General features: G+C 37.7%; 1 protein-coding gene across 3 annotated transcripts in view; it reads right to left on the bottom strand.

The window, feature by feature from the left end:
• The window catches only part of HERC4 (HECT and RLD domain containing E3 ubiquitin protein ligase 4), a 31,977-nt gene extending 19,123 nt beyond the window's left edge, over positions 1-12,854 (bottom strand). For all 3 annotated transcript variants that reach the window (XM_009994849.1, XM_009994850.1, XM_009994848.1), the window contains exons 1-8: positions 12,629-12,854; positions 9,763-9,922; positions 8,351-8,427; positions 6,262-6,483; positions 4,767-4,858; positions 2,520-2,650; positions 1,342-1,502; positions 892-968 (exon numbers count right to left, since the gene is read on the bottom strand). In XM_009994849.1, coding sequence (XP_009993151.1) covers positions 892-968; positions 1,342-1,502; positions 2,520-2,650; positions 4,767-4,858; positions 6,262-6,483; positions 8,351-8,427; positions 9,763-9,922; positions 12,629-12,854 — 1,146 coding nt within the window. The remainder of the gene's footprint in view (positions 1-891; positions 969-1,341; positions 1,503-2,519; positions 2,651-4,766; positions 4,859-6,261; positions 6,484-8,350; positions 8,428-9,762; positions 9,923-12,628) is intronic.
• Positions 12,855-14,603: the final 1,749 nt, after the last annotated feature.

Genomic DNA, 14,603 nt, shown 5'->3' on the forward strand with positions numbered 1-14,603 from the left:
CTGCTGAACAAGCTTCTCCCAAATACAGCAACAGTTACCACAACTCAATGAGAATCAAGAAAAACCCAGAAAACTGTTAATCCTGTACAACCAGGATAGGCTGTGGGAGCAAAGGGCTGCTGCAAGCCAGGCCTGTACTCAGCCTTTCTTACCAACAAACATGTTTCCCAATAAAATTTGTTTTGCTATGTGTCCAAATTAGTTCTCACCACCCCACATATTCAACTCCTGATGCTCCATTAGTCCCTATGGTCTAATATCTGCTGGGCTACATTGGAAATATCCCTACACAAATCCAGTCATGCATCTTCTTGTTTTTTCCTCCTAACTGCTCTAATCACATTTCCTTTCCATCAAACTCTCACGTTGCCATTTTTACTGTAATGTCCTTCTAGGCTTTCTTTCAGAACTAGAATTTAAACAGAGCAATTTTTGTCCTTTTAATACTTCAGTTTTAAGACTAGCACAAAACTCTACCACGTAACAAACCAGATTACCAGCTATTGTTTTTAGCAGAAAGCTCCATTTGTTTCCAGATCACTGTGGTGTGCTAAAAAGGCTACAGAGCAGAAGACAGCAAAGCTGCAGCCAGGAGTTACTGAGGAGGACTGTGCAGGGATGAAGAGCTCAAATACACCTTTTGGAAAGGAACGGAAGAATATGCATCCATCCCTCAGGAAAAAGCTCATGCCAAAAAGCCTCCACAGCTTACTGATTGGATTCAAGTCCTCCAGTTCCTAAATTGTATGTGTGTCTTGTGCTTCCATGCTGCTCTAACAAACTTTACAATGTACTTACGTATCTTCAACACAAAAATCTTTTAAAATGCATCAGAAAAACTATAATTTAACTTTGATAGCTTTTAGAATCAAAGAATATTTCCTTTTTTACCTGTGGATAAAAATAGTGTGCAAAACTTTGGTCCCCACCAGAGAAAATTCTCTTTACACAATAACAGTCCTCAGTGCCTGCAACAGGAATAAAAAAAGGCAAGTGTGAAAATGTGAATTTGAGAAATGATTAAGAAACTGCAATAAGCACTCCGTTGGATAAAGCTTCCTTTGTTATGCAACCTCATTGAAAGGGATCTTTGCAATACAATAGCTCAGAGTGTCCCCATAACAGCTCTCAGCTTTAGCTCTAGCACTAACAAAGGACCTAACCCAACAGCACAGGTAAGTCTCTATTTCCTACAGCAGAAATGGACTCTGGGGAACAGAGCACAATGAACACTGCTCAGAAGAAAGTGATTCTAGCCCAAGCCTAGTTTAAATCTCAAGATTTGTAAGACATGGCCAAGGAACAGGAATCCAGGATGTAAATAAGCCAGATGTTGCTTACCTGTGGTTATGGGGCACTGAGTACTATAAGGAAGCCAGTTTCCTTTCACTGTGAAGGGACTTTTCCTATTACTGGTTGTTCCTGTACCTAATTGCCCGTTGCCTCCCAGTCCAAAAGAATAGATTCTTCCAGATGAAGGAACAAATGCAGTCGTGTGCTGCCTAGGGCAAACAAAGTTCAGCAACAAAAAGCTAAGTGTTATTACATGCTTTGTGCAGGCCAGCCTAAGAACTGTGCTATCAGTATAGTAATGGTCCTGCAGTATCAAACACTCCACTTCTCTGCTGGCAATGCCCTGCCACTGGCAATGCTCCATTTATACTACAACAGGCAATATTCCATTTTCCTGGAAAAGTTCACGCAACAGAGATGCCAGGGTCTGCCGTGAACCCTTGCTCAGCCATACTCTGACCTTTAGAGTCTATCTCCAGACATTCAGAAATGTCAAGTTCCTGTCAGATTGGCTACACATCCTTTCCCCTCCCAACCTCTCAACTCGAGATGCACTCTCTCCCATAACAAGCCTGGGAAGAACCAGTATTGATTTTATGAAAACTCTTAAAAGAGAATGGGTCTAACTCCATGTCAACCAAACTGCTAGAAAGACAAGTTTGTATTTATATACATTTTTAAGCCAAATAACAAAGTGTGCCCTTTTTAAAAAATAATGTTGCCTCTCTCATTGTCTACTTCATATGCAATTATTTGGACAAGATCATTTTCATGCATGCTGGGAATTCTTCCTATTTCATGGGTGCTATTACAATACAAAAATAAAAACCCATTCAGAACTGAAGTGCCATACAGTAGTACAGGTATTTCACAAAACAAGTTATTTTCCCAAATTTTACATTTATCCTCAGTGATGCTCATCTATCTCCCCCAATACATTTGTTATTTAATAGAAAATGACAGTGGCAGCAACGAACAACACCTGCACACTGATTATTAATAACACTTTCAGTTCAAAAAACTGGAGTCTCTAACTTCCTGTACTCCTTCTATTGAAGGTTTTTAGAATCCCAGTAAGGTCTCTAAATACCTTTTGTTAGAGACCATCTTGTCTTCCTTAACCACAAAGGGTAAGAAAAAAACACTTTGCATTACAATATATATGAATTTTCATACAAAACAAGTAATTGATAAGATCCATAGTGGTAGCACAGCATAGACCTTACCTGCCACAAGTGATTTGTGTCACAACACTTCCCATAAGTTCAAAAACCTTCCTTGGGTTTATCTCATGGCTGGTAGAGTTATGACCCAACTGACCATAGCCTCCAGCTCCAAATGTAAAAACCCCACCTTCCTAAACAAATAAATTATTTGCATTAAAAGGATAGTACACCTCAGAACAGGAAATTTAACAGAAAGAGGGGTTTAATGTGTCTCCTTGTCTGATGATTTTGGAATTGTGGTGAAAGGAGAGAAAATACACAAGCATAAGAGGGCCCTGAGACACAAAGGGGTCACAAGGTAACTGCACTTCTGAAAAATCAGCTGTCAAGTATCACCTTAATCATGTTAAATCACATTCTTGTGATTTCCACATTTATTATACAATAGTCCTGCCATTAACTTGTGTCATTAATAGTAAGTAATCCTTATGTTTCCTCTTTTCCCGTTGTCTGGATGAACTACAACAGTAGGTAAACTCACACTATTAAAAAAATGTGTAGGTTGGCTTTAAAATTCTAAATACAAAGTTCAAAGCAATTGCTAAATAGACATCTGCCTTTCTCAGGCAGATGATGCAGAGTATGACTGAAACAGTCAGCTTCATTACTTGAAAGCACTAGAAACCAGAACATTTCAACATTGTTGTAAGGCAAGTAATTTTTGTAAGTGTTTTTGATCAATTTAATCAAAAAATTAACCAAAAACTTTAATGAAAGAATGTTAAATCACTAACATTTTCAGAACTTATATAACTTACCTTACAACAAACTTTGAAACTTTCCATTTTCAAATGCTTTGAAATTGTAAAGCTGATTCTTTCAATTCTACTCTGCATCAGACTGGACCTCTGCTGGAAATCATCATTAAAATGGCTGCATCCGCTGAGAAAAACCAACAGCCTCATTCACTGAATCAGGATAACAAACAGTGACAGGATTTTCTGAATTTCAGAAGGACTTCAAGAATGCTCCTACATGTACATAGTAGATGTAACTCAAGACCCCTTGTTCTGCAGGGCCTATCATGAAAGGGAGCTATACAAACAGATGACAAATCATTTTTAGAAACATTTACAGTAAATTCAGTATCTCGAGTCCATCAACTTTCAAGCAAGTTTGAAGTTAACTTCTATACATTAAAAAGGGAAATTTAGAATGCAAGTTACAGATTGCTCTTTAATTTACTTTCTCTATTTCCCTAACCTTGCACAATACCTCAGTATCAACTTCAGGACTGCAAAGTTGCCCCATTTTTTCAGTGAAAGAGAATCAATTTTTTCAGTCAAGGAGAATATTTTAAGGCAAAAAGAATTTATTTGTGAACGACATTATGCTTTCACTGCAGAAAACTAAGCATGTATAAGCAACAAAAACATGACCATGTTTAGGCAGATCACATTCTTCAAACCAACTTCTCACGTTTTGCAGTGTAAAAACCCAAACTAACACATTAACAAACCCCATATATTTTCCAAAATTATACACAGCTTTTTTTTTCCTTCAGAAATCTAACACTGAAAATACTAGTTTTCACATTCCAATGCCTTCTACAATATTCTGAATTCAACAGATTCACAAATGAAATGAATACTTGGGCATTGCCCAAATATTGATCAGCCAGAATTTTCTACTGTGGCAGTAGGAAATAATCTATTTATAATTTGATGTATTTTATTGAGAGTGATGAGCAACAGAAAATGTCAAAATTCTACTGATCCACACCTAAATGTTTAAGTCTAATCCAACTATCAAAGCACAGAAATAAAAGTACAGGAGCCAAACTTTTAAAGTAAAAAACATCTTTTAAAGCAATGGTTTACCCACCACAAAATACATGTAGTTATCATCACTTGATGCTTGAAATACACTATTCATCACTAAAATTAGTGTAAGAGAGCACTAGCATTATACATCCTATGTTTCTTCTAAAAAATTCCAAACAAGTTTAAAAATTTTAAAATAGGACTCCAAATGATGCAGTTAGCCAAGAGTTAAGTGTAAAGCAATTTGACACATTTCAGCTCTCTAGTTAATCTATTTAATGCCTACATCTCTGGACAAACACGTGGCACTGACACAGCAGTTTGATATTTTTCAAATATTTAACCATTCTTCCAGTGTTTCCTCAACTTCATTCAATAAACTCTGAAGAAATTTTACACAGAATTGTGTTTATTGTTTTCTATCTAGCTAGTGTCTTCTCTTGAAAACATTATAAAAATCAAAACATATCTTTGAATGTTTTACCTTTGTAAGGGCAGCAGTATGATCTTCTCCACAACATATATGAACAACCTTCTGAGTTCTCAGTGACTTTAGCAGAGTAGGAACGTACCTGTCTGAAAGGTTTAATACAGTAGTAGATTGCTTACTTTGAAAGTAAAAAAAAAATAAATCAGAAAACAGATAGTTTTGTTCACTTATTCAAATCTGGTTCCAGTCAAGGAAACCCTTTCAATTTGTTAGCATAATGCAATCATTGTGACTGACTTTATGTATCTGTGAGGAGTAAGTACTACAAAACAACAGAGGCACTACTACACTGAAATATTTTGTACCAAATACTCACATTTTCACTAGCATAGGATCATATGGCAAAACATAAATCATGAAATATGGAACAGTAAATTGGACCTTTGGCCATAAGAAAACAATGTTATTAAATGTGTAATAGAATGGAACACTGAATTATTAGAAAGCACAACTAATCTCCCTTCATCACCAGATAAATCAACATGGTCATCCAGTTGCACAAAGGGAATTTTTTAAAACATTAGCATTAATGTCTTAAGATTTGTCAGGTATGCTAAGATGCTTGGAACAAGCCCTCTCCAGACATAAGAAAGTAACTTTACTGAGAAGTAATGCTATCTAAAATGAATGGGATCTTCCCTATTCTAAATAATACTTAGAAGCAACTGAAGCCTCCCACGAAAATCTGATTTCCAAAAAGTACAGGAGCATGAATACACTTGAAGTGTTAATTAAAAAATGCATTTTAGCTACAATATAGTTTTCTCCTTTTAAACAGCGTTGAGAACAATGAACCAATGAAAAAATCTGAACTCATAAAACAAGCTGCAGATCATTCTGTACTGAACTGTGTACTGCAGGAACCTGGTAGCATACATTCCCACCTTGGTGCCCTGCACTGGGATAGTGCACAGTGCAAAGTAATACAACTAACAAAAAACAACATTTTGCCTAGCCTAACCACTTGCTTAAAATCATTAATGAGTATCAACAACCTAGCAGGGGAAATTTTTGAAATGGTTAGCTGAAAATCATGCCTGATTACCAAAAGCAGCCTCAGAAAGCAGATACCCATGTGGCAGTAAAACGATGAAGATGCCATAAATGTGCCTAATAAGAACTATCAAATAGTTTTGATAAGATTACTTATTTTGTCAATCAATTTCTTCTACCTAAAGTTCAGTTCAAACTGTAACTACAGCATACTATCTTAATTCAACCCCATTCACAAAGTTCAAGCCAAAGAAGAATCTAGAACAGGAAAGAAAACAGGCTAGAATTTCACTGTATCACTGTCAGAATTACTACTAGCAAAACAGCTGAGGAAAAAAACTCATCTTCCTTATGCAACCTCACATAACACCAGCCCTCTCTGAAAATATTCACCAAACCTTTGTTCTGTCTGCTCATTTTCTAGGAAGACCACTGCCTTTAGATTCACAAGCCAAGACCTTCAGAGTGAAACTTTCCTCAAGTAATATTTACTTACCATTATCATCATTGAGCCCCAGCTGTCCAAATTTGTTGCGTCCCCATCCAAAAATGGCTCCAGAAAGAGTGAGTACAAAGCTATGAGCTCCTCCTGCTGCAATCTGTGCAAAAGGGATTCCCAGCAGAGATTTAATCACATGTGGTGAGTTTTGTTTTGTATACTCATAACCTAAGCCCAGTTGACCATATTTGTTCTGTCCCCAGGAAAACACTTCACTTCCTGTTAAAGGAAAAAAAACAATACATACAATCAATACAGTTTAATTTTATGAAGTTTATTTACTGTAAGAAAAGCTAAAAATTAGACAGTTGCCCTTCAAGTATTTCCAAGTTTGAAAATGTCTACAAATTACTCACTTTTGAAGCTAAGTATTGTCGTGTAATTTGCACACTCAAAATCCACTCAAATATTTAATTGGAGCAAAAATCTTAAAATTACATTTAAAACCCTCAAAACTGCTCTTTAACATTCCTGTTTCAGCAGTGTTAGGTGAGCTGAGTTTGGTTATTACTAAGCAAGAGGCTGTTCCATTTGGAGTTTCCCTATAGCATGTATTTTTATGCAGAGATCCTGTTGAAATCACACACTGGACAGGAAAAAATTTCCCATCACAAGGCTCATTTAAGCTTTTATGGTAACATACCTAATGTTTACATACAATTTAAGCGACATTTTAAATATTCAAATCTTGTATCAATGAGACAATCAATAAAGAACAAAGTTTGTAATGCCATTTGATGACGTATAAAGGGAAAAAAAACACAACCTTTTGAAGAGTCAGAAGCCAGAGAGCTATTTATGTGAAGATTGCCTCCAAAAGAAAATGTTCTACTCAACAACCAACGTTTTGCCGAGGTTTTTTACTATCCTAAAGATCAACACCTAATCACAAGTATCTTTTGCTTTTGCTGATGCCACACATTTCACACAGAAATGTTAGCTTTAAGCAGTAATGCTTGCCATGTCTCTCCATCTTTCCAATTACAGTTTTATCAAGATGGAATACACTGAAAACCAACCCCAGGGGAAATGTGTATTTATATAAACAACAACTACAAAAACAAATAAAAAACAAACAGATAAAAAAGCCACCCAAACCACCACTTTATGCAAAACAAACTTCCTGACATCAAAGAAATCCTAAGATAAGAATTCATAACATCATGAACTAATTCACCTGATCAATATCCCATGTATAAATCTAAAAATACTACTAAGTCTCCTCTCAAAATGCCTGATTCAAGTAGGTTCCTACCATTTTCCTCCCAGTGTGGATCTATTTTTCAGGCCAAAACTGTGACTGACCTTGCTCCATTGCACGACATAAACACTGACAAACTACAATCTTTCTGGAATTTTTGAGTTTCAAAGTTTTCATTAACCTCATCCAGCAGCCACTTCTTCCTAATGGAAATTTTGGCCACAATTCTCCTTTGTCATGAGAAAACAAAGAAGCAGTACATTTAAATTTATATTCACTTCTGAATAGATATACTAACTAGACATGAAATATTCTTACATGAGTGAGGCCAGTTGAGTATGTTCTCACAGGCCCAGCAAAATTTTGAAGATAGATGTTTAAATCTTTCAACAGGTGGGTTATAATGTGACATTACACTTTAACCATAGAAGAGAGACTTTGCAATAGAGAAGCAGAGAAGAAAGGTGCTGCCTGCAAACATCAGTGACTTGAAGTTACAGGTTAAAACACACCAGGGACAAAGAAGGATGCTAGCAGAATGAAAGCAGATGGAACCAAAAAAGGGAAAGAAACAAAAATTAATTTAAAAAGGAAATTGAATTAAAACAAGACGATAAAAAGAAAAAAAAAGCAGAACAACAAACATTTGTCTGTGCACTTATTTTTGAAATCCAAGCTTCCATCATTAAATTACATTTCCCCTACCAACCTGAAATCACAGAATGGTTTGGGTTGGAAGGGACCTTTAAGATCATCTAGATCCAACCCCCTGCCATGGGCAGGGACACCTGCCACTAGATCAGGTTGCTCCAGGCCCCCTCCAGCCTGGCCTTGAACACTTCCAGGGATGGGGCAGCCACAACACTTGAGAAGAATTTGGCTTACCTTTTGAGAGTGCTAGTGAATGATAATAACCACAAGCAACTTGAACAATCTGGATCTCTGATAAGCTTTTAATATTCCTATTGGGGTGAGAAAACAGAGAAGGAACTAGGTTACTAGGCTGTGGTATGAAACAGAAAGTCACACCAAAGGTTAATATACAAAAAGTGAATCCTTTTCAGTGAAGTATATATTAAACAAATTTACATACTCTAACATCAATTAGAAGCTATTTTGTAAAGCCTAAGTCAAAACTGGTTCTTTTCTAACACTTTCAAGGATAGGTTCTGTTTAACTTTCAAATTAATAAAGTCGTTAAAAGACCATAATGAAGAACTAGGGAGGTTCATGTCCTAGGAAGGAGATCTCACACAGCTGAATGGAAGAAATGAATACCAGATGCAAGAAGAAAATTATTCTTATTTTCTAGTTTCTCAAAGGAAAAAAAAAAGGCTTTATAATCTCTTTCACATCAATATTAAAGACTGAATGACATTCTGTTAAAATTTAAACAATTTTTCATCTCTACTAGCATTAACTTCAATCAAACCTTCAGTTTACAGTGCAATTAAGTATAGCACAGTATTACAAAGAAGTGGCAAATACATAAAAATGTGCACTAAACCCAGTACACTTTCAACTTCCAATGAGAAAAATGAGTTTCTAGAAGGCCTGTCAACTTTTAAATTATATAGAGAAATAAATAACCTTTATATTAGATATTGATGTCTTTCATATCTATATGTATGTTCCAGATAACCATGATAAAGTTATAAATTACTGTTACATGGAGTTGTTACTTCTGTGTGTCTTTTCCCTATTTAAAAAAGAAAACTAGAAAAACTCCAGCTTGCAAACTGCTACTGAGAGTTTACTGATCATAGGGAACAGATTCATCAGTAAAAATGTGGACTCCAGCTAGCTGGAATGCTTGCAGCACTCTGAAAACAAGCAAGTGAAATTGGCTAGCATTCATTGTTATAACTAGAACTATTTGACCATAGCTAAAAAACCTCAGGGTGATCCAACAGCAAACGTACCTTCTTCATACATACTCCCAGGATTTAACATTCTACTTCTCTTTAATTCCTCTTAAATGGCAGTTACCAATCCCCACTTACATTCTTAAAATACCCATCCTACTTTTCCAAAATAACTCCCCTTCTTAGCAATGATCATTAAAAACAAACAAAACAAAAAAAGAACAAACCACAAACCAACCCAAGCAAACCCACACCACTTCTCACATAAACAGACCTTTTGAGAAATGAAACTGTTTACAGCAAACACCACAGCTAAAAACATACTTTCTAATCTGTATTATTAATTTTAACAGCAAAATAACTTAACCAATATGATTTCAGGACTTTTTTTTTCCCCAAAAAACCCCTTATTGTATACTAATTCTTTTTAACCTGGGCACTCTGACGCATTCCTCTGTTCCCGGCAAGCCAAGCTGTCCATCAGTAGCCAGACCCCAAGCATATACCTGACCCTTGTCATTTAATGCAAGTGTGTGGGCTTCTCCACATGATACAGCTACAATATTTTGGGCATCCAGTGCACCAACGTGCTCTAAGAAAGAAAAAGATAATTATTTTAAAAAAAAACAAAACAACAACAAACTGGTGTTGTTCAAGACAGTTACACTCAGTACTAAGATGTAAGTAAGTCAACACACCCTTTATTTAAAATTATAAGCATGCTACTCTAGAAGTAAATTAAATCTGACACCCCCAAGTAACCAAACAACTGTATCTGGAGCAATATACAGAAGCGCACAAAAACTGCAGCTTGATCATAATGGTTCCTTCTAATCTTGCCATCTGAAAATCAGTGCAGAAACTCAATTAACATTAAGGTCAAATAGATTATTGTCAAATGACGACACGTGTAGACATTATGTAAAAGGAAAACATTCCAGCACAGCAAATTAAATTCACCTATTCATTATTAACAAAAAAAGCCTGCAAACAAGGCAGGGCAAATTAAAGACTAAAGTTACTGATTTTGCAATGAGCTACACAATGTCCTCTTTATAATGCAAAATACTGTAGAAACAGATCCTAAAGAGTCGTTTTTCTAGATAGACAGTGCATGGCTCTGAAGAGGGCACACTAAAATATCTGTAATTTTTTCCAGAAGTCTGCATCAACACCTTTAAACACATTAGGTAAAACTTAAGGTTTGTTTTTGTGCTTATATGATTTGTTATCTGAGCCTAATATTTTCATTTCAGCAACCCAAAGGTGGAGAAATATCATCAGGGCCTATCACAAAGGCTGGTATTTTCAAGAGCCCCCTTCAACAAGAGCCTGCTCTGACATGTGATGCCCAGTGTTCAAACACACAGATTCTATTCCTGCCCAAGAATGGCACACCTCTGGAAAAGCCTGTGTAACACCAATATAACATGCCCTGGAAACGCAGCCCAGCATGGCCTATTTCCAAACAGCAGCTAACAGGATCGGCACCATGACAGGCCCTCAGTTTCCAAAACCAAAGGTCACAGGCCGCAGATAGAAGTTCATTTTTTTTCAACTGCTAGTCTGATTAAAGAGGTCACCACCCCAATTCAGTCCATTAGGGCCTCCACAGCTCTGCCAGTGGAAGAGATCACATAAGTGCTCTCCAGCTCAGGCAACCGCATGCAGATTAGCTCAGACTATCTTCAGGAACCAGGCAGGCGGAATTCGCCTAATATGGATTAGGGAACACTCACACAATCCCTGTGGCAAGCAGAGCTCTGTGGGGGGAAAAAGGCACAGCTACATGGTGCCACTGAGGTGGCAAAGACATGCAGTCAGTGACCAAGCTCTCTTGGGTTAGCAGGAATATGTTCACAGGACAGCATCCACCCATTTGTAAAGATACTGAGCCTCTTCAGGCTGCGCAGGGAAAGTTATCCCAATGGACTGAGCATTCAACAGTAGTGTCAGCAACCTCTAGGTGAAAGAAGAAATAGGGAGGACATTACAATCCTCAGAACTGCTGTGTCTGAGCATGTCAAAAAGAAAGAGATGCATAGTAGGTGTTTGGCCATTACACATGAAAAATCATCCGAGGCTGTTTGGAAAAAACAAAACTTGTAAGCCAGACATTTTCACTGTCACTTTTAGATTTAAAAGACAATTCAGCATCCTCTTCCAAGTGGGCAACAAGTATTCAGACTAAGTTTGACAAGCTAAGTTTCTATTCATGTTCATGAAGCAGATGTTTGCACAGGATTAAAGCTTATCAGTTTTAATATCCATTTACTGTTTCCCAACAGAAGTCCAAATTAGTTTTAAAAGTTACATATCAACTACACAGCAGATCTTGAGCTGGCACCAAATCCAAAACTCTTGAGTAAAGGCAAACTACTAAAATACTGAATAATGCCTTATTTCCACTTGAAATACTTGTACCAATTTTTGTGCTTGTAAAATTGCTATAGCAGTGATTAAAATAAACTCTTGCTAAGCCTTTTCAGTTTGCTTATGTTGTGCTGTAAGGACTGTCAGCAGCACTGTTCCACCCCTCAGCAGCACGCAGCCATGACTCACAGGCACAGACAGCTCTGAAGGGAGCCCATGTGCACACTCCTCTGCAGTCCCTGCAAGATGTTTACCCGCTTCTGCTACAGAACTCGCAGAAACACATCACACAGATAGGAAGAAAAAAGCCCAAAGAACTTTTAAACTGCATCCTGTAGGCTTTTCCAAATCCTCTTCCTGTAGCCCTGCATATGCTGAGAAGCCTTTGATCCAAAGCTTCATTTTTAGTTCTTAAACCCAAAACAGATTTAAGCAGACTCGCTCCACATCACATGCTAGATGGCTAAAAATGCACTGTATTTCTCAACTACGGTACACCAAATACTCATTTTTACTGTGCGCCAGTAGCCCAACCCATAGACACAGTACAATGTTAATCCATGTATTGAAGCAGGTCACCTCCCCTTGAGATTAGAAACAGCTACTGAGTCACCCATGGCCTTAGGTGAAGTGATTCCATGCTGGGAAAAAAGAAACAGTGGCACTGTCCAGATGCACAGCAGACAAAATATGGGGAACAGCCATGTTTCACAGTGGGTTGTGTCCCAACTGTCACAAGATGCAATCCAGGGAAAAGAATGCTTTTCAAGTTAAAAAAGTGCTCGTTCTTAGAAGAACTACTGTGCATACAATTCAACACATACACAGACACTGGCAGTCTTGGGTATGACTTGGCATAACAAAACAAAAAAAAATACATGTACAGCCACACATACTCTTCACAATTCATTGCTTCTATACTTACCAGGTCTTTTCCTGGCTTTTTCATGCCCTAGTTGTCCTAAATCATTGCATCCACATGTATAAACAGTTCCATCATCCAGGACAAAAACAGTATGTCTGAGTCCACATCCTACATCTCTGACCCTTTTATTTAAGAAAAAGTCACTTTTTCTGGGTTCTAAAACAATCTCTTCATCAATTCCACCCAATCCAAGCTGTCCAAAAGATGCATTTCCCCAGCACAACATGTTTATGCTTCTCTTGATCACAGAGATCTTCCAACTTCACTTTTCTAGAATATCCCTTCTGCACAGCTGTTTGGAAAAAAAAAAAAAAAAAATTAAAAAAAATGTACAGTTTTTCAGTATTGCCCCCAATGTTCACGTTACCTTCTTACTCTATAATTCACATTCACTTTCTATGTACCAATATATCAAAACACTGAACAACTTTTAAAAGCATTATTTACTTTCTTGGGCAGTGTTTACATTAACTCTGCAGTAAAATCCTTTCTTTCCCATTCCAAACATAACTTTTAAGATGTGCAGGTCCAAGCTTTTACAAAACTTGAAAATATTAACTTCTTTAACCCCTAATCCAGAACCATACCAATGGCAGTCACAACCAATTCCTGCCAGAGAAAATCACCTCAGACATTTTTTAGGGAGACAGTAGAGGCTGGGTCCTTTACACTGGGAGTTGCATGACTTCTGAAAGCACTACATACAGCCTCCAGATCATCCCCAAAACACTTGACTCAGAGCTTGGAAAAAACTGGTCAGCTCTGATCAATCCAGTTACGCAGCACAAGGAATAAGACAGTATGTCAATCATTACATGTAAACAACTATGAGTCAACTGAACTTGGAATTTAAATCCAAAATGCTTACAAAATACACAGCTGAAACTCTTGCACTGCTATCAGCACAGGCTACAGCTTCATAGTTACTCTGCAGTAACAGGAGGCCACACATGCACACTCCCCCAAACAAACCCCACCCCTGATGCCTAAATTGCAATTACCAGTATTTGTGCTGACAGACTCTGTGCATATTTGGAAAGGATACAAAGCTATTTACTATTTATAAGTGCACACACTTCTCTTTCATTTTCACTAGTGCTGATTTCGCTTTCATTTCCAGTATTTCAGATGAAGTACTGATGGAAATGCTGCCACTATCACACTACACTTCTGTGACAGTAAGTTTTCCCACATTTTCAAAGCAATTTAAGAAAAAAGAAATCAATGCAACACAGTGTAAAATTGCTGTTTGTTCTCATCTGTGACCGTTATTTGAAAGACAGCACCAATATTGGAATGTGGGATACAGCCCAACACCACAGCTGCATTCAGGTTTACATCCCGCAGGGTCACAACACGTATAAAGCACCTTCGTGTAAAACGGCTCAGAGAAGCAAGCACCTGAGCATTTCTGACACCAAACAAGGGCAGAGTTCTTGCCAGCACAACAAGACGGAAAATTTTTCTCTGTCAAAGTCAAAACGCAGTAAATAAGATGCGCTTTTTTGTGGTGTTTTGTTGTTGTTTTTTTTTTAAATAACGAAAAAACCCACCCAGCCAAACAGCTGAAAACACATTGCATTCTGTTTACCTATCTCAGGAGATGACACATGACCAAATATTGCCCTAGCTATCACTAGCTGTATCCTACCCCATTCAGCAGGGGACAGCAAAAGGAAGATGTCTTCAGCTAGGACATAGCTATGCAACAGCGAGTTCCACACATCTGCAGCCGTGACAGCAACACAAGCTTCGCCCTGTAACAGAAGGAGTCAGGAAAGACGCCTGATTAGCGCCTCAGGATTCCCGTGGCCAGAACCTATCTCCCGTGGGGCACAAAGGAAAGTTCTCCTGTCTGTTTCAACAGAGATGCGCTTCCCGAGAAGGTGGGAGCGGGGGGGGGTTGGGGGTTTTTCGGAGTCAGCAGCCAACAAGTTCTGTACTTTGCTCTCCCGCCGCGGGCAGGACGTTATCC

The sequence above is a fragment of the Chaetura pelagica genome, unplaced genomic scaffold, assembly GCF_000747805.2.
Source record: "Chaetura pelagica isolate M959 unplaced genomic scaffold, ChaPel_1.0 scaffold112, whole genome shotgun sequence".
NCBI classification, from domain to species: domain Eukaryota; kingdom Metazoa; phylum Chordata; class Aves; order Apodiformes; family Apodidae; genus Chaetura; species Chaetura pelagica.